This window comes from Microtus oregoni, unplaced genomic scaffold (genome assembly GCF_018167655.1).
Source record: "Microtus oregoni isolate MIOR12 unplaced genomic scaffold, Mior012 000015F_ref0000493, whole genome shotgun sequence".
Taxonomy (NCBI): domain Eukaryota; kingdom Metazoa; phylum Chordata; class Mammalia; order Rodentia; family Cricetidae; genus Microtus; species Microtus oregoni.
In genome coordinates, this window is record NW_024543074.1 from 24,374,736 (window position 1) to 24,392,585 (window position 17,850).

The following is a 17,850-nucleotide window of genomic DNA, read 5'->3' on the forward strand; positions in this document are numbered from 1 at the left end:
TCAACTTTAAAAAAAAGATTTACTTTTGAATTTTATGTGTGTTTTGCCTGCATGTATGCCTGTGCACCACATTCATGCAGTGCCTGTATAGGCCAGAAGAGGGCATCAGATCCCCTGGAACTGGAGTTACAGACTGCTTGGGAGCATGTGTTGCTGGGAGCCAAACCTGGGAATTCAGCAGCCAGTGCTCTTAACAGCTGGGAGTCCCACCTTGAGTTTTTCCTTTTTTGTTTTTTCGAGTCAGGGTTTCTCTGTGTAGTCATGGCTGTCCTGGAACTCACTCTGTAGACCATGCTGGCTTCTAACTCACCTGCCTCTGCCTCCTGAATGCTGGGATTAAAAGCACACACCACCACACCGGGCCCCACCTTGATGTTTTTAAAGACAGGGCCTTTCATTGGAACCTGGAACTTGCCGGTTATGCTAGGTGGCTAGCTTGCGAGCTCTTGGGATTCACCTGTTTCTGCCTCTCCCTTCTGGATTCCTAATGTGCACCACTGCGTCCGACTTTCTGTGTGGGTGCTGGGGATTGAACTCAGGTCCTAGTGTAAATTAATTTGTTATTATTAGTGTGTATGTGTGCATGCAAGTGTGCTGTATGTGAGCACATTCAGGCATGCTCACCTGTGCTGGGGTGTTTGGGAGTCTGTCATTGGTCTTCTTTGTTGAGACAGGGTCTGTCGTTGGTCTTCTTTGTTGAGACAGGGTCTGTCGTTGGTCTTCTTTGCTGAGATAGGGTCTGTCCTTGGTCGTGTTTGTTGAGACAGAGTCTCTCATTGGCCTGGAGCTTGCTGATCAAGCTACACTGGTTGGTCAGAGACCTCCCAGGATCTGCCTGTCCCCAACCCCCAGTGCTGGGTTTTCAGAACAAGTTGCTGTGCCTGGTTTTCATGCAAGCACCTTGTGCACCAAGCCATCTCCCCAGTCGACATACAAACCAGCCGGCACATGGCCTTCGCTCTGAACTGAACTGGAACTCGGAGTGCTGTGCACCCTTCCTCATGGATAGTGGCTGGAAACCCTGCAGGTCGGTGGGTTTCACCTGGGCGTCACTCACCCTGTTCATCTGAATGATGGCAGCTTGCCCCACCTTGTCTGGTCCTGAGATCAGGCTTGACTGTATGTGAGGGACTGGTGGGGAGCAGCCTCACACAGCCTGTCTCCAACCATGGTAAATGAACTGACCCTCTAACATTGAGCATTTTGGCCACTTTGTGTTTCTCACCCCCAGAAACACCCCTGCAATAGCCATTGCGGGGCTTTTGACATGAACTTATTTCCACAAGGACATGTGCCGGGTGTGAAAGAACTGGCCTAAAGAATTTGGATTTATGTCTTTAAGATTACTGCTAAATATACCCACAATGCCATTGAGAACACGGTCATCATGCTGACTGGGCTGTTTATTTATTTATAACTTACTTTGAACAGTGGGATGTATTTATATGGTTCAAACCCAAAGTGATATAAAGATAGATGTGGTGGGAGGCCTCACTTTAGTCTGGTCAGCCCGCCTCTCCCTTCTTAAGCTCATTTATGAGGCCGTCCCCAGCACATAGTGGTATGGAATATGAATATACATTCTTCTTAGCTCCTTTTCCTACATACAATGAAGTGGTTACACACAGTACAGTTTTACATCTTGGTCAGGAGGGTGGCTTGAGGATTTTCTCACATCAGTTCACTCACAGTTGCATTTGCCCCTCCCCCACACCCAGTTGCCCCTCCCCCACACCCCCAGCTAGCTTTTGAGACCGCCGTGTAGTATTTCCCTTTTAAGTGAATTTACTTTTAGAGGCTGATTATTTCTTGCATTGCTGGGGTTTGAACTCGGGGTCTCATGCATGCTAAGTAAGTGCCTTACCATGGAGTCATCCCTCCCCCGAGACTTGAGAATGCTTTTAAGAAATTCAACTTGACATTATGGAAGTTGTAGAAAAATGTGTCCGTGTAGGCAGTCATGCAAGATGCAAACGGTGCTACGTCAGATATGGCCTCGCAGGCAGGAAAAGCGAGACAAAGAAGTGGTCTTTGGGAGCTGAGGATGGCTTGAAGCCATGAGCTCAGATGAGAATGTGCAGCCTATCTAGATCCTCCCCCAAAACCCCTCCGTTTCCCTAAAGAAGAATCAAGACTCTAGAAGCAAGGTGTCCTATGGCCTTCATGGCCAGGTGTGTCATCCCTTCCCCAGAGGAGTCACTGGTCTGTATTTGTTGTATATTTACCCGGTTGTCTTTGAACTCTTGGAGTTTCTCCTGGTTGTGGTTGTCCAGATGTGCACAGTCTTTTGGAAGTCAGGTGAACTCCGGCTTCTGAAATGCTTACACCCCCATGGGGGTCTTTACAGCTGTCTCGGTAGATGAATCTCACAGCATCCACGGAGTTCCCGAGAGGTAGCTGGAGAGCCAGTTGTGGGGGCAATGCATGGACTCCCTGGCCTAGTTCAGAGGGGTTATAACGCCCTGTTCAGGGCCTAGTTTAGAGGGGCTAGCCTGAGGGGTTATAACACCCTGTTCAGGGTCTCGTTCAGAGGGGCTAGCTAAAGGGGTTAGCCCTGTTCAGGGCCTCCTTCAGAGGGGCTAGCTGGAGGGGTTAGCCCTGTTCAGGGCCTAGTTCAGAGGGGCTAGGCCTCTGGCTAGCCCTAGCTTTGCATCCTGTCATAGTCCTAAATACCCACGTCCGTCTCAAGGGCCCTCTTGAAAGCCACAGCTTGAAGCCTAAGTATATTCCCTTTGCGGACGGAAGCCAGTTGACCAGTTATCACTAGGTTGGTCCAGGGGTGTCGCCTGTCTATCTCCAAACCCAGGGTCAAGTTCCAATAACTGGATCCATAACAGGCCTAGAATAAAAGGGGGTAACGTTGGGCTCAGTTTTTGTCTTTGCGCCTTAAGGGACAGCTCTGGGCCAGAGTGGTGCTGCCCCCTCCTGTCCCAGTGTTCTCTGCATACCTATCTGCTAGGCTGTAGACCTCACGCCTGCTCCTGTGTGCATGCCTGATCCTTTGCAGGAACATTCATGCATGTGAAGATTTAAGGGTAAGTACAAACAAGGAAAATGCACTTTATTTTATGTTTTGGTTTTATAAGACAAGGTATTGCCGTGTAGCACAGTCTGACCTGGAACACACGATCCTGCTGCCTCAGCCTCCTGAGTGCTGAAGTTATAGGTATAAACTTTTTTGCTAGATTAAAATGTTATGTGCATGTGTGTTTTTTTCATGTGTGTGTTTTTGTGTGTATGCAGGTACCATGTGTGTATGCACGTGGAGGCCAGAGGGTGCCCTCTTCAACAGGTCTCTCTTCTCCTTCTCCTCCTCCTCCTCCTTCTTCTTCTCCCTCTTTTTGAGTCATGTTTTCTCTACATAGCCCTGGCTGTCGTAGAACTAGCTATGTAGACCAGACTGGGTGTGAACTCAGAGGCCTCTGGAGTACTGAGATTAAAGGCCTGAGCCACCATACCTGGCTTCCATCTTATTTTTTGAAACAGGGTCTCTCACTGAATCTGGAATTTGTGCCTTTGGCTAGACTTTCTGGTAGCAAGCTTCAAACTAGTTCCAGTCATTTCTGCCTCCCCCACATGGGGATTACATGCTGCATGCCCAGCGTGGGCTCCAAATTCAGGCTCTTGGCTAGGTGTGTTGGTGTACAGCATTAATCCCAGCACTTGGGAAGCAGAGGCAGGAGAATCTCTAAATTCAAGGCCAGCCTGGTCTACATAAAGAATTCCAGGCAAGCCAGAGCTATGTGGTGAGACCTTGTGTCAAAACCAAAAATAAACCAACAAAACCACCCAACCAAGCAAAAAACATAAAAACCAAACAAAAGCAGACCCTCAAGCTTGTACAGCAAGTACTTTATTGCAACTGGGCCATCTCCCGATCCCGATTTTTTTTTTTTAAGACAGAGTTTCTATGTGTAGCTCCAGCTATTCTGGAACTCACTCTATAGAACAGCCTGACCTTGAACTCACAGAGCTCCGCCTGCCTCTGCCCCTGATGACTGGGGCTTGTTTGTGTTTGGGGGCAGATTTTGCTGCACAGCCCAGGCCCACCTTGAACTCAGATCCTCCAGCTTTAGCCTTCTCAGTGCTAGGATTCCAGGTGTGCACCACTAAGGCCACCTGAGATCCTACTGTTGTTTATTCGTGGAGACAGAGTAGTGCCCTTGCTGCCTTCCCTCAGGTTGGCCTGAGAATGCTCTGTGTTCTGTCTCTGGCTTTTGGCTTGTGGGTGCTTTGGTGCATCTGCCTGTGCTTGGGGTTGGGGAAGCTGTTCTGGGGCCCTTCCTGGGCATATTTATCCAGGGTCCCCTTGGGGACATGCTCACCTCACTGAGCAAGGGTATGGTCTTCCCCACATATTTTGTTCTCTGATGTGCTGCCCCTTGGGCAGAGGCCCGGCAAACCTAACTCACATTGGCTTAGGGAAAACATTCCAAAGGAAAACGACATTCAAGACAATGCTCTACCCTTGAAACAGATAAGTGGAAGAGATCCAGCTCCAGGAATGATTTGAACCAGTTTGGGGCCATAAAATCATCAGCATGCCCCCCTCCCCATTTATTTGAGCAATGGTCTCATGTATCCCAGGCTGACCTCAGACTTAATATGCAGCTAATGATAACCTGGAACTTTTGATCCTCCTGCCTCTACCTCTTTAGTGCTGGCATTACAGTTGTGAGCTCCCATACCTAGTATGTGAGATGTTTGGGATCAAAGCCAGGGCTTCAAGCATGCTTGATGTCCTGCCCAGGAGAATGACCTTGTTGGTTTTAGTTTGCTCAGCTGTAGGTGAGGGTGCCTACAAGGTGATTCTCCTGCTTCAGAATAGGGAGAACCTGCTCTTGGGGCTGCACTAGGTCAGTTGGGTTGGAGACCTGTGCTGGCCTGAGGACCCCAGAGGGTGTGTCCGTGATCTCTACATGACTGACTGGGAGGGGCAGCACACTGTCCGGCAGGAACCGTCTGAGCCCTTTATCTGTTTTCTGAGCTCTGGATGAGAGAGAGAAAAGGGAGCCAGCTGAGCGGAGGCAACCACGAGCAAATCGGAGAGGTGACAGCAGGGTGAGGCACTGTCTGACGCCGAGGGCCAGGAAGATATTTATTCCAATATGACCTTGCGGAAGCAGGGCCCACCTCTCTTCAACACCTTCCCAAATAACACTGGCAAACTTCCCTCCTCCTCCTCCTTTTTTTTAAAAAATATTTATTTATTTATTATGTATACAATATTCTGTCTGTGTGTATGCCTGCTGGCCAGAAGAGGGCACCAGACCCCGTTATAGATGGTTGTGAGCCACCATGTGGTTGCTGGGAATTGAACTCAGGACCTTTGGTAGAGCAGGCAATGCTCTTAACCACTGAGCCATTTCTCCAGCCCCTCCTCCTTCCTTTTTGATCTAGTTTTTACAATTAAATTTTGAGACAGGTTCTCAATAAATTGCCCAAGTTGGTCTTGAACTCACTTTGTAGCCCAAACAGGTTTTGAATTTATGATCCCACTGCCTCAGCCTTGTGAATGTCTGGGGTCTTGGCCTGTGCCATAAAACCTGTCTTAATCTCCTTCTAGCTCCTCCCAGGTTCATGTGTGATCATACGTGCATGAACATGAATGTACGGAGGCCAGAGGTATCTTTCTTTCTCAAGCACTGTCCGTCTATTGTCTTTAATTTTAGAGAGGCTCTCACTATGTAGCTCTGGCTGGCCCGGGCTTGCTCTGGAGACCAGACTGGCTTTGAAATCACAGGCTTGCTTCTGCACCACCATGTCCTACGATATTTCTGAGACAAGGATCTCACTGGGATCTGAAGATTGCTGGTTAGATTAAGCTGTCTGACAAGCTAGTTATAGGGATTTTGTCTCTGCCTCCCCAGCACTGGACTTCCATGTGCTCACCACCCTGTAGTTGCTGGGGATCAAACTTGGGGCCTTATGCTGTGGCTTGCATGTTGCACACTTTACTGACTGAGTCATATCTCTGGTTCCTTTATCTCTCTTTCCAATAGAGAGCTGTCTGAGACACAGGCGGGCCTTGGGCCATGCTGTTTAGTTAGTCAGAATATAATAATATGGTTTAATTTTCATTATAGTTGCTATTTTAGTGCACTTAATTTTTTCTGTAAATCTTAAACCCAGAAGATTGACACAACCACAGGGACCAGTGTGATGACTTCCTGGGGCCCCAGCTGTCTCCTCTCCTGTCTCCATGTTTTGATCACACAGCATGTGGACAGCTTCTAGAACAGGGTGTGGAGGTGGATCAGTGTTCTGCGCAGCAGCCTCTTAGGTCTGTATTAGTCCCCCCCCCCCCCCCCCCCCGTGTATGTGTGATGCCTGGAGAGATGGCTCAATGGTTTCGAACTCTTGTTGCTCTTGCAGAAGACCCAGGCTTGGTTCCCATCCTTTACTTGGTGGCTCACAGTCTTCTATAACTCTGGTTCCCGGAGGAACTGAAGCCCTCTTTTGACTTCTGCAAGACACCGGGCATGCGCGCACGCGCGTGCGCGCACACACACACACACACACACACACACACACATATACACACATATACAGGCAGGTAATATACATACATAAAGGCAAAATACTCATACACATACAAAAAAATCTTAAAAAAAAAAAAAGCAAACTGGTGAGAAAAGAGTTCATTACATTTCAAGTCCGTCATGTCTGGAAACCGGAACAGGAGCTCCAGGCAGGAACTGAAGTAGAGCTATGGAGGGTGCTGCCGACTTTCTTGCTCCACACAGTTTGCTCAGCCTGCTTTCTTTTTTTTTTTTTTTTTTTGGTTTTTCGAGACAGGGTTTCTCTGTGGTTTTGGAGCCTGTCCTGGAACTAGCTCTTGTAGACCAGGCTGGTCTCGAACTCACAGAGATCCGCCTGCCTCTGCCTCTTCTACAAGCCAGGACCACTGCCTGGCGGTGACAGCAGCCACAGTGGGCTGAACCCTCCCACATCACCATTAATCCAGAAAATGCCCCACAGGCTTGCCTACAGGCCAGTCTGACAGAGACATTTTCTCAGTTGAGGTTCCCTCTTTCCAGGTGACTGTAGTTTGTGTCAAGTTGACACACAAACCACACACACACGCATGCACACACACACACACACACACACACACACACACACACACACACACGCTAACCAAGATCCAAGCTTTCATTTCCCTATAGTGGAAGGTCGGGAAGTCAGTGAATGTGTGGGGCCCTCCCACATGTGTTACCGGGTTTACCCCACAACCCTGAGTTATACATCAGGGACTTCTCATTTCTTCTGCTGAGGGGAAGAGACCCATGTAGACCAGCTGGTTAGCACCTGCTTGCCAAAGGGGCAGGGATTTGGTCTGCTATTTGTGACTGTGAAACAAATTAGTCCAGATTCCCCTCCCCCCTCCCCCTCCACATTTCCCTCTTTCCTCTAGTGTTGGGGATAGAACTCAGGGCTGCCAGCTTTTTTTTTTTTTTTTGGTTTTTCGAGACAGGGTTTCTCTGTAGCTTTGGTTCCTGTCCTGGAACTAGCTCTTGTAGACCAGGCTGGCCTCGAACTCCCAGAGATCCGCCTGCCTCTGCCTCCCTAGTGCTGGGATTAAAGGCATGCGCCACCACCGCCCGGTGACAAACACTCTTAACACTGAGACATATACTTAACTTTTTATTTTGCCAAAAAAATATTTTTAAAATAAGGTTCTACTCTGTAGCGTCCAGAGAAAATATGCTATTTCTGAGCTAGCATCGTGGCTTGCACAAGAAATCTCAACACTTTGGGAAAACAGGAGCAAGAAGAGCCCATATTCCAGGCCAGTTAGGGCTGCATAGCAAAACCCTGTCTCAAAAAAAAAAAAAGCACGAAATGGAGTGGTGGTAGGTGCCTGTGACCCCAGCTCTTTGGAACGTGGAAGTAGGAGGATGGGAGTTCAAGGCTAGATTCAGCTACATACTGAGTTGAGGCCAGCCTGGGCTGTGTGAAACCCTCTCTCAAAAAAATGAGAAAGGAAGCAAAAACAAAGAGACAACCTCCTGCCCCAAAACACCCCCCCCCCCCCCCCCCCCCCCGCCCAGCCCTCCGGCACTCAACTGGCTGGATGTTTCCTCTGCTCCACCTCTGGTGCTGGTTGGCTGTACCCTTCCACTGCGTGTCCTGCTTTGGGTATTCTGTGTGAAGCTCAGGCTGTTTCAGGTCCTGATTCTTTATGAAAAGCAAAGGTTTTGCTTCCTCAGCATTGAGGAACTCCATTCTCATAACACATGTGGGGTCACATGAAGGTTGCTGCTGGCCTTGGCTGGGCACCATCTTTAGAATCTTCCGCTGACAAGATGTAGGATGGATAGTGTGCACAGAATTTGGTCACCAGCCCAGCTCCCCTCAACCTTGAAACAGATTTAATGTGTTCAAAAGGATATTTCAGCAAACTTGGGACCTTTTATTACTTTTGTGACCTGACTCATCCTTTGTGACCCCATGTGATTGGACAGAAATTGTTTTGTTGCTTGTTTATTTGGGACACGGTCTCACTATGTAGACCAGGCTGGTCTTGAACTCACAAAGATCTGTTGGCCTCCGCTTTCTAAGTGCTGGCTAGTGCTTATATACCTGGCTCTGGAGGAAAGATTTAAATGTCCTTCCTGCCTCTCTCTGTCTCTGTCTCTCTGTAGGGCTTCTACCAAGCAAATGGGCAACAGGCATATTAGGAAGCAGAACTTAGCAAGTCTTACTGAGGACTAAGCATTGTGGTAGGTCACACAAGCAGTAAGAGACACAAAAAGGGACAAAATGACCCATGCAGAACTCAGCAGAGCGATGGGGGACAGCAACTGGCAGCTTGTGTATGTGTATGGCAGGCACAGTGATCTTGCTGGGCAGATAAGGTAACAGACGCCTGTAGTCTCCGCCAGGTGTCGGGACCTCCCACCCCTTTTCTTTTTGCATGGGAAGACCCCCCAAGCAGAAAGGGGTGTCAGAAAGAAAGTCTCTGCCTGTATCTCTCAGCAGAGGTTTGATGTTTTCCCAAAGACATCCTTGAAATAGCACCCCCGCCCCCGCATCTGTTTGTGGAGATATTTTGCTTTTTTTGTGTAGCCTTTGAACCCGTTTGGTGATAGTGAGTGTGGGATGGGTGGTACAGAGAATGGATGGAAGCAAAAACTGTGTGCGCGTGTGCATGCACACACGCACACACACCTGAGCTCAAAGTCAAAGGACAGCAACCAGCAAGTGCAGATTCCAAGAGTTCTTTGCAGCGTGGGGAGGGGCAGTGAAGAAAGAACTAAAACCAGTTTACCCCTATGCTAACAAAGAGAGATCTTTGGTTACAGCAGGAACGATGCAGGTTAGACAGCTGGAGGGACATTGGAAGACCTGGGAAAGTGAGTTTGGAGGAAAATTACTCATGGCAGAGGCGCAGCTGCTTGGAGTGGGGTCTCCATTCAGCGAGAGTGGACAAAGCTCTGGGAGGCTGTGTCAGCACCAAAGACGAGCTTCATGTTTGTCCTTTAGGCTGAGAGGACTTAATGTCAGGGTGCGAAGGATCTATCAACACATCAGTGAGTTTGAGTCCGGAGTCTTTGGAGGAGGAAGCTTGTGATTTAGCAGAAGGGCTTTGATCCCACCCATGAATAGGGGACAACTTCCTCCTGGAAAGGAGTATCCAGTCCTGAGTTTCTTAGGGACCATTTGGAGAAGGAGAGTAGTTCAGACCACTGGGAAACAAGCTAGAATCTACCAGGGACTGGGTGGATGTAGTACCAGCCTGCAGATTTGCTGGCTGACCTGTGTCTGATGTGAGGTTTTTTTTTTTTTTTTTTTCTATACAGGGTTTCTCTGTGTAACAGCCCTCCTGGCACTCACTATGTAGACCAGGTTGGCCTCAAACTCAGAGATCCTCTGCCTCCTGAGTGCTGGGGTTAAAGGTGTGCACCCCCCCATTATTTTTAAAGGTCTGTCTGTCTGTCTGTCTGTCTATCTATCTATCTATTTTTTGAGGTTTATTTATTTTTGTTTTATGTGAATGTCTTGTCTGCACCATGTACATGCATTACCCTTAGAGACCAGAAGAGGGAGTCAGATCCCTCAACTGGAGTTACAGATAGTTGTGCTACCATGTGGATGTTAAGACCTGAACTCAGGCCTGCTGAAAGAGAAGCCATTTCTCCAGCCCCCCTTCCCCTCCCCCCACTTCTTTAAAGACAGGTAGCTGGCCTAGTCTGGTGTCAAGTCACTCACAAATTCAGTCATACTGTTATTTAATTGAAAGAAAAAAAAACCCAGCATGTTCCTGTGTGTGAGAGAGCGAACATGCAATGTAAATGCAGGTAGAAGCCAGAGGTCAGTGTCTGCTGTCTTCTTCAATTACTTTCTAAACTGTCTTTTGAAACAGGGTCTCTCAAGAGACTCGGAACTCACTGACTGAGCTAGGCTTCCAGCCGGTGAGCTTCTGGGTCGCCTGCCTCTGTTCCTTGAGTTCGGGCTCACACTGCTGTATCCTGCTATATGGGTGCTGGTGATCCGAATTCAGGACCTCATTCTTTTGTGCAGGCACTTGACTCACCGATGCACTTCCTCCCCATCGTTCTGGCCTTTTTTTCCCCATGTATCCCGGGATCTATGCTGCACCTATGCTTGCTGTGATTCACTTCCACTCCGTTTGAAGTAACACTTATGCTCACTAACATGAGCAAATTGCAATTCTTTGTTTTGGTCAAACTGCCGCTTTGTCCTCTCCTGATACAGAATAGTTTGGTCTGAAACCACAACCAATCAAAGTACGGTGTGATGGAGTCCAGTCTCAGGGGCTACATCATAACACAGCTCCAGCACCTCAGGCTCAGAGTGCAGGGCTTGAGGAGATTGCAACAGTCAGAGGAGCAGGGAGTTTTCATCTTCCAGAAAACTCAGAAGCCACACCCGTCAAGTCTCCCCAGCATGGCTGCCTGAAGAGGACTTGAACAAAGATGATGTCAGTAAGCATGCTGACAGGGAAAGGGGCATGTTCACAGGCCTCAGCCTCACACAAAGAGCTACAGGTAACCAAGGAATCCTGAGGGCTAGAGAAATAGCACAACTATTGTTTGTCTAAAACCTAATGGTCAGCCCTGACAATGTACAAACATAAGTAACACGAACTGAGCAGGTTGTATTTATACATTTAGACACATACATACACACACACACAAACACACACGCACACACACCCCAGTAACAATTAAAGTAAAAGAAGCTGTGTATCTGGAAGAGAACAAAAGGAGGGTGGTGCATGGGAGGATTTGGAGAAAGGAAAAGGAGGGGAGAAATGAAGAAATTATATTAAAATCTCAAAAAGTTATTATAAAACAACTGCAATCCTCAAACAAGAAAATCTAATAACAACAGCCAGTCAACAACCACAAACACCTTCCACAGGCAGAGGTGGTCACTGTTCTAACATTATTTTGCACTTTAGATTGTTTTAAAATTTCTTATAAATGGAATTTTATAAATGGAGTGTGTGTGTCTTTGTACCTAGCATGATGGTTTTGAAACCATGTAATTACACCTTTTGGGGTTTTGCTCCTTTGTGTTGCTGAGTGACATTTTATTGGGAGGATCGAAGTTTGTTGACTGACACATTTGCCATTTCCATATTTGACTATATGGAATACAATTTGCTTTATATATTTTTCTTTCTTTTTTGGAGGGAAGAGTTTTTGTTTTTCTGTTTTTTGTTTTTGACTGCTTTTTTTTTTTTGAGACAGGGTTTTCTCTATATAATAGCTCTGGCTCTCCTGGAACTAGCTCTGTAGGCCAGGCTGGCCTCAAACTTACAGAGATCCTCCCGCCTCTGCCTCCCGAGTGCTGGGATTAAAGGCATGCGCCACCACCGCTGGACTGCTTGATACATTTTCACGCAGTCTTTATGAAACCCATCCAGTGGTCATAGAATCCTTGCCGTGGACTTAGGATGACAGTGTCGCAATCTTCATTTATGGGGTGGAAGAGTCACAGTGATTCTCGTTCAGATGGGTCGTGTGTGGGGTCTGTTGATTCTCATGCTGAAGTGTCTTCATATCAAAGTTCTTTGGGGCCACTAAGTGCAGGCACAAATGGTCACTCACCTCGATGGCTCCCAGCCCGCAACTGCACTTACTTTGCTAGAGCAGCTGATATTGATAAGGACAATTTCGCGTCACCATAAAAAGGTTACATGCCTTTGAAAAGGACAGTACAACAAGACATTTAAAAGAAATGTCCAGCCAAGGTCGTTACAGTAATAGCAAGCAAACAAACAAACACAAGGTCACATAAGTATAATTCCTCATCTCCCAGACAGTGGCTGGGCGTGTGGAGTAGTATATAAATAATACATGTCTTAGAATCCGCTCTGTTCTTTCTGGAGCCAGGCAGAGAAGGTTTTTGGAGAGTCTGCTGGTTCTTGCTTCGAAGGGTGTTGTTGCTAAGCAATGTTACTAATATTATGGAGAGACAGCCTCCCAGAGACTTGCCACTCAGCCCTGGAGACTTGTCTGGTTGCAAGTGACTTAGCAGGTAGCAGCAGCTGAGAGTTTTGTGAGCAGCAAGATGGGGGCCTGGGGACCCTGGAAAGAAGGGTAGTGCTGTAGGCCACGTCATCACACAAGCTCCTGGTTTTCTGGAATGATCTCTGGAGAGTCTCTATGCTAAAAGGCACTGCCTCATGTTCATCAGAAACTGGGTTCCCCAAAGAAACTCGTTCAGAGGCCGGGTGATGGTGCATGCTTTTAATCCCAGCACTTGGGAGGCAGAGGCAGGCGAATCTCTGTGAGTTTGAGGCCAGCCTGGTCTACAGAGAGAGTTCCAGGACAGCCAGGCTACACAGAGAAACCCTGTCATGAAAAAAGAGAACAACAACAAAAAGAATCTCATTCAAATGTTTCCAGTTGGGGAAAAAAATCAGTCATGCAGCTTAGCAAAAACCCCAAAATCCGCAGAGGAGGGAGGGAGAGAGGGAGAGCGTATGAATTGGAAATATCTTCAGACATTCAAGCGGTATTTTAAGCATTCTTGTCTTCCTTCTAAACACTCTTTCGCTAACTCCCCAAATAGATTAACTGAAAAGTTCTGATTGAAATCACACCTTGAGTGCTTTCCCTAGATTCTGGGCACATAAGGGATGTGGAGGGCTGAGTGCCCAGCTGGAATGGGATCTGTGGGTTTCCTCTGTGTGGTTTCCTTCCCTTGGAGTTCAGAAATACCACAAGCTCTCCTAGACTCGGTTCCAAAATCTGCGCCGGCTTGGGGCGGGACCTCCGCTTGTTGGGATGGTTTGCCCACTGGATGGCTGCTTCAGGACTGTGCGACTCGGGGAGCCTGAGCCTGGGCAGCGGTTCCTAAGGCTTGATTGGATTCTGGCCGGTGGATGGCTTGCTTCCTGTAGCTGTCACTCTGGGTATGGGCCCTTTTAGGGGCCGCTTGCCAGCTCTGGGAGGAGCCGTTAGCTGCCGAGAGGAGAGTTGGTGTGTTGGCAAAGACTCTTCCTCTCTCTCATTTCAAAATGGAAACTGCTCTCCCACCTCGAATGACCTTCTCAGTCTTTCCCTCTTCCCACCCTCCGTCTGCCTTCCTGTCTCCCTCTCGTGCTTTCTTTTCCTCCTCTGATAGTGTAGCCAACCGCGCTGCCGTCCAGGAGGGGGCGCTAGTGTACCTGCTAAGAAGGAAGTCAGCCCTGTTTATAGTGCACAGGTGTGAGGTCCCGGTCAAAGTGCGAGGTGCCAGAGGGAGGCCTAGGAGTGATTTCTCACATGTCCCCCGAGTAGAAGAGTGTGTTGTTGCTGTCCTATGCTGTCTGACGTATTTTTTTTTTAAAACTGTTGCTTTTCCTTTAAGGTTGGGTGATGCAGAGAATAGCTGGAGACTATTCCAGCAGAAAGGGAGGGGTATGGTATCTAGAGACATCTGGCCCTACCCTGGATCCAAAAGCTCCTGGTGCTTCAGGGCAGTGACAGCTCAAGGTGGGAGGGAGTGTCTTTCTGAGACCAGGGGTGCTCATTGCACCCTGGCTTTCACGGGCTTCCGCAGTCGGTTTCCAGCCACAGGAACCCTTTTCTTCAGGACTAGGCATGCGTGTCTGTGTGTCTGAACTCGCTGGCCCTTTGAGCGGCAGCGCAGCTGTCTGTCTTCCGTTCATGATTAACTTGCTTGCTGCACTTCCCCTCCCAGGCCCCACAAGCCTTTGGGTTTTCCCTGCACTGAGGCAGAGACCCAGGCTGCCAGCTGCCTGGCACTTTGTTTTTGAGAACTGTGGGCTCTAGGGATGGTGAGTGAGAATGCTACTGGGGGGTAAGCATGGGATGGGTGGGGCCCCGAAAGAGACCCCTCCTGTGACCACGTCTATCTTCAGTGTCTTCATTCCCTCTGGCCTAAACATGAGCAGTTTTCTTGGTCTACCCCAAAATGACCCGAGAACACCTTCAGTCACTAATGTGAAAAATGTCCCCCTTTCGCTTAGCTTTGGAGCCTGTCCTGGAACTAGCTCCGTAGACCAGGCTGGCCTCGAACTCACAGAGATCCGCCTGCCTCTGCCTCCGGAGTGCTGGGATTAAAGGTGTGCACCACCACCACCTGGCTTCACTTCTCTTTCAAACTCTGATTTCTTCAAGGACCTCATCGTTGGTTTGGTGCAAATGTCTGACTGACTCCTCACACTTACCTGTTTTTCTGAACGTGCACGATCAGTATGGAGGTCAAATCGAATAAGTCCGTTTGTTTTTCTTATCATATTTATAGCAATGTTTTAGCATCAGTAAAGAAGCAACTTGATGTGATGGAAACACATGTATAAGTAAATAATTGTGAAGGTGACACAAGAATGGCCGGGTCTTGGGCTCGCTGTCTGGGCCACACTGTCTGGGCTTGTCGGAAGGATGTGGTGGCTCTTTGCAGTTAGCAATGACCTGTTTGGATAACAATGGCCCAAAGGTCATCTTCCTTTTCTGTCGCCCACCCATCTCTTGCATGGAGCTGGATTCATCTTGCTTACTAGATGCCGATGGTGCAGCAGACCCAGGAGAGATGGACACGCGGTCCCTGGCATTGCTTTCCTCGCCTTTTTGTGTTTCCTGGGTCTGTTACATGGGTCTGTTGGGCTGTGGGTGATGAAGCAGGCATTTATGGAGGAATCCTATTGCTGACAGGCATGGTGACAGGGTGGAAACAGGGCTCCACCGTTCATGGGAAGCATCAGTTCAGTGCTCCAGTGATCAGGGGCTAAAAGTTGCTGGTGTTTTGAAGACATTTTTTTTTTTCCCAATCGGGACTTTGAAGGAGATGAGAAGACCTCAAATCCCCAAAAAGGAATGAAAAATAAAACCTACTTGAAGAGAGATTTTGCACCTTTGTCTCATGCCTTTGTACCTGCTGTGCACTTGACCTGAACTAACTCCCAGGCAGTGGGGGATGGGTGGGAACGGCTTCTACTGCTCACCAGCACCAGATGGACGTTCTAGTGAGATTATGCTTTTCTCTGTGCATGGATAAAACATACCCTACGCTGGGCCGCCCTCCCTGCCACGTCCTGAAGCTGCCTGTCAACTAACCTGGAGGTCTAAATGATCGCAGGGGATCCAGAGGCCCTGAACCCTGTCTGTGCTGGGGCTATTTCTGTTTCCCCATTTGAGAACACTCACTCTTTCCTTCCCCCAGGCAGATGCTAAAGTCACCCCCAGTGAAATCCTTGCAGCTGCCTAGATCTACCCCATGGGTGGGGCCTGGGGGGTCACTCCAGTCCGGTTATTAATAGACGTCCGTGACTGTGTCTCTGATCCCCCACCATTCAGGAGGGCCCAAGGCCATTGCTAATGGATGCTTCATAAATAGACCAGGTGCATTTTGGAGCCACCTTGGGGCTCCTTCTCTCTGCCCCAGCTCTAGTACTAAGTGGAGAGTGGAGAGTCCAGACAAAGCCCGGGGCCCTGGAGTTCATTTGCAGCCCCCCTCTGTTCTCAGATACAGTCCTCTTCCCTGTCTGTATTTTCTGTTTGCTCAAACACCAGACTGTGTAAAAATCAAGGGAAATTGCTAAGGGACCTCTTGGCCCCAACAGGGCTGTTTCCAAAGATGGGCTAATTGGCTTGTTTTAATTCCCTTCACCGACCCCCACCCCAATGCCCCATTCCATTTCCCCAAGGAGTCAAGGCAGTTAGTTATGCTTCAAGGGCTAAGGGGCGGGTGGTGGGGAGGGCTGGGAGGCCCCCCCGCAGCAAATGGAAGTAATCAAGGAGGGGGATTCTTGAGTGAAGCTCATTGCTGTTAGGGCTCAGGCCACCGCCCCTTCCTTAACTAGGAGCTGCGACGTTTTGCGATCAAGTCAGGATGGAGCTTTCTCACAGTGTACTGGAGATCTGAGGGTCGGACGAGGTGGGTGCGGGCGCAGGACTTGAGGCTCGCCGACTAACCTAAAAGGAGGCAAGCCCGGGTGAAGTTGATCACCAACCCTATGTTGTTAAATTCGGAGGCCGGTCCTACCAGCATCGCTCACAGCCATCCTTTCGCGGACTCGGAGTGGTGCTACGGGAGGTAGCGTCTTTCCTGATCGCTCTCCTCAAACTCCTCCCTCCCCATTCTTGACTGGTCTCGGGAGTATCCCAGTGACTATCCAGAGTGGGACCCTGGGGCTGGGGGCCCAGGCGGTGGCAGTACGCAAAGGCGGTTTATCTGGGACAGTGACGGGGTGGTGGCGGACGCGCAGTTTTTTCTCCGTGTGTTTTTTTTCTCCCCTGTTATAAAGCCAGTGACAGCATTGGAGAAGTATCCTGAAGCGCCGGCCTGAGAGTGCGTCAGCCAGGGGAGGGAGCCTGAGGTGGCTGGCGGAGCTCGGGAGACAATTACCGGGACCCAAACACTGGGCACGGGGACCAGTGCTCTCAGGGCAGTGTGCGAACTGCGAATTCGGGCGTCGAGCCCCGCAGCTCCCGGCACTATCGAGTCGCCGTGATCCGATTCCCTGCTCTCCTTTTGGACGTGTCGCCTGCGCTCCCCGGGGTCCGGTTCCCTGCTCTCCAGAGTCCCGCCGCCTGAGTTCCCTAGGGTTGCTTCGCGAGGGTTGGGTCTCCTGTTTTACCGTCTCTGGCTTCTGGGGAGTCAGCAGCCCCGGCGCGGGAGGCGGAGCCGGGGCGGGGCCGGGGCGGGCGGTGCGTCGGAGCGGGAGCCCCGGAGCCGCTGGCCAACCGCGCCCGGAGCCTCAGAAATGCCCGCGCTGGGGGAGCGGACACCGGCCGCCCCGCGGGCCCTAGGGAGACGCTGAAGGTCGTCGGGAAGTGAGCGCCCAGTCACCTGACCCTCGGGCGCACCTAGGTGGGGCGGGGCCCATGCGAGGCGAGCGGCAAAGGCCGGGGCGCGGACAGCGCGGAGCGCGCGGAGCCGGGGCGGCGGCGGGGACGCGCGGCGGGCGAGGGCGCGGCCGGGCACCGCCAGCGGCCTCGCCATGTCCCAGCCGGCCGGGAGGATGCATTGCCGAAAGGCGGGGATCCGAGCCGCCGTGGTGCTCATCGGACTCCTGCACAAATCTCGAAAGCAGAATAAAGAGAAAAGGTAAAGCTAGCATCATCCTGCTCCCCTGTCCTCTGCGCTTGCGATGAATTCCAGTTTTCTTTCGGGTAGACTTTTCTTTTTGACTCCTTTTGGATGAGAAGAAAAAGGCTGGCTGGCTCAGACGGGACGCTAGCGGAGTCAGAGGGCTCCTAGACCTTGGCTTTGCAGATCGAGGTACCCATCCCAAAGCCTGCAGTGGGGAGAGTGTAGAGCTACTGGCTCAGCCCAAGCTTCTCTGCAACTTGGCTGAACCCTCAGCTGCCTGCCTGGCTCCGCGTGTTCTGCGCTTGGGTGCCAGCAAGGACCAAGTTTGGAGGT

The 17,850-nt window shown here is 49.9% G+C and overlaps 1 protein-coding gene across 6 annotated transcripts in view; it reads left to right on the forward strand.

Moving 5' to 3' along the window:
* Rap1gap2 (RAP1 GTPase activating protein 2) overlaps positions 1–17,850 on the forward strand; it is a 227,824-nt gene that overhangs the window by 71,548 nt on the left and 138,426 nt on the right. Inside the window, exon 1 of one of the 6 annotated variants that reach the window (XM_041665620.1) lies at positions 17,116–17,532. The exons of the other annotated variants lie outside the window; for them this stretch is intronic. Coding sequence (XP_041521554.1) covers positions 17,426–17,532 — 107 coding nt within the window. The 5' untranslated portion in view covers positions 17,116–17,425. Of the gene's footprint in view, positions 1–17,115; positions 17,533–17,850 lie in introns of those variants that run through there. 6 annotated transcript variants of the gene reach the window in all.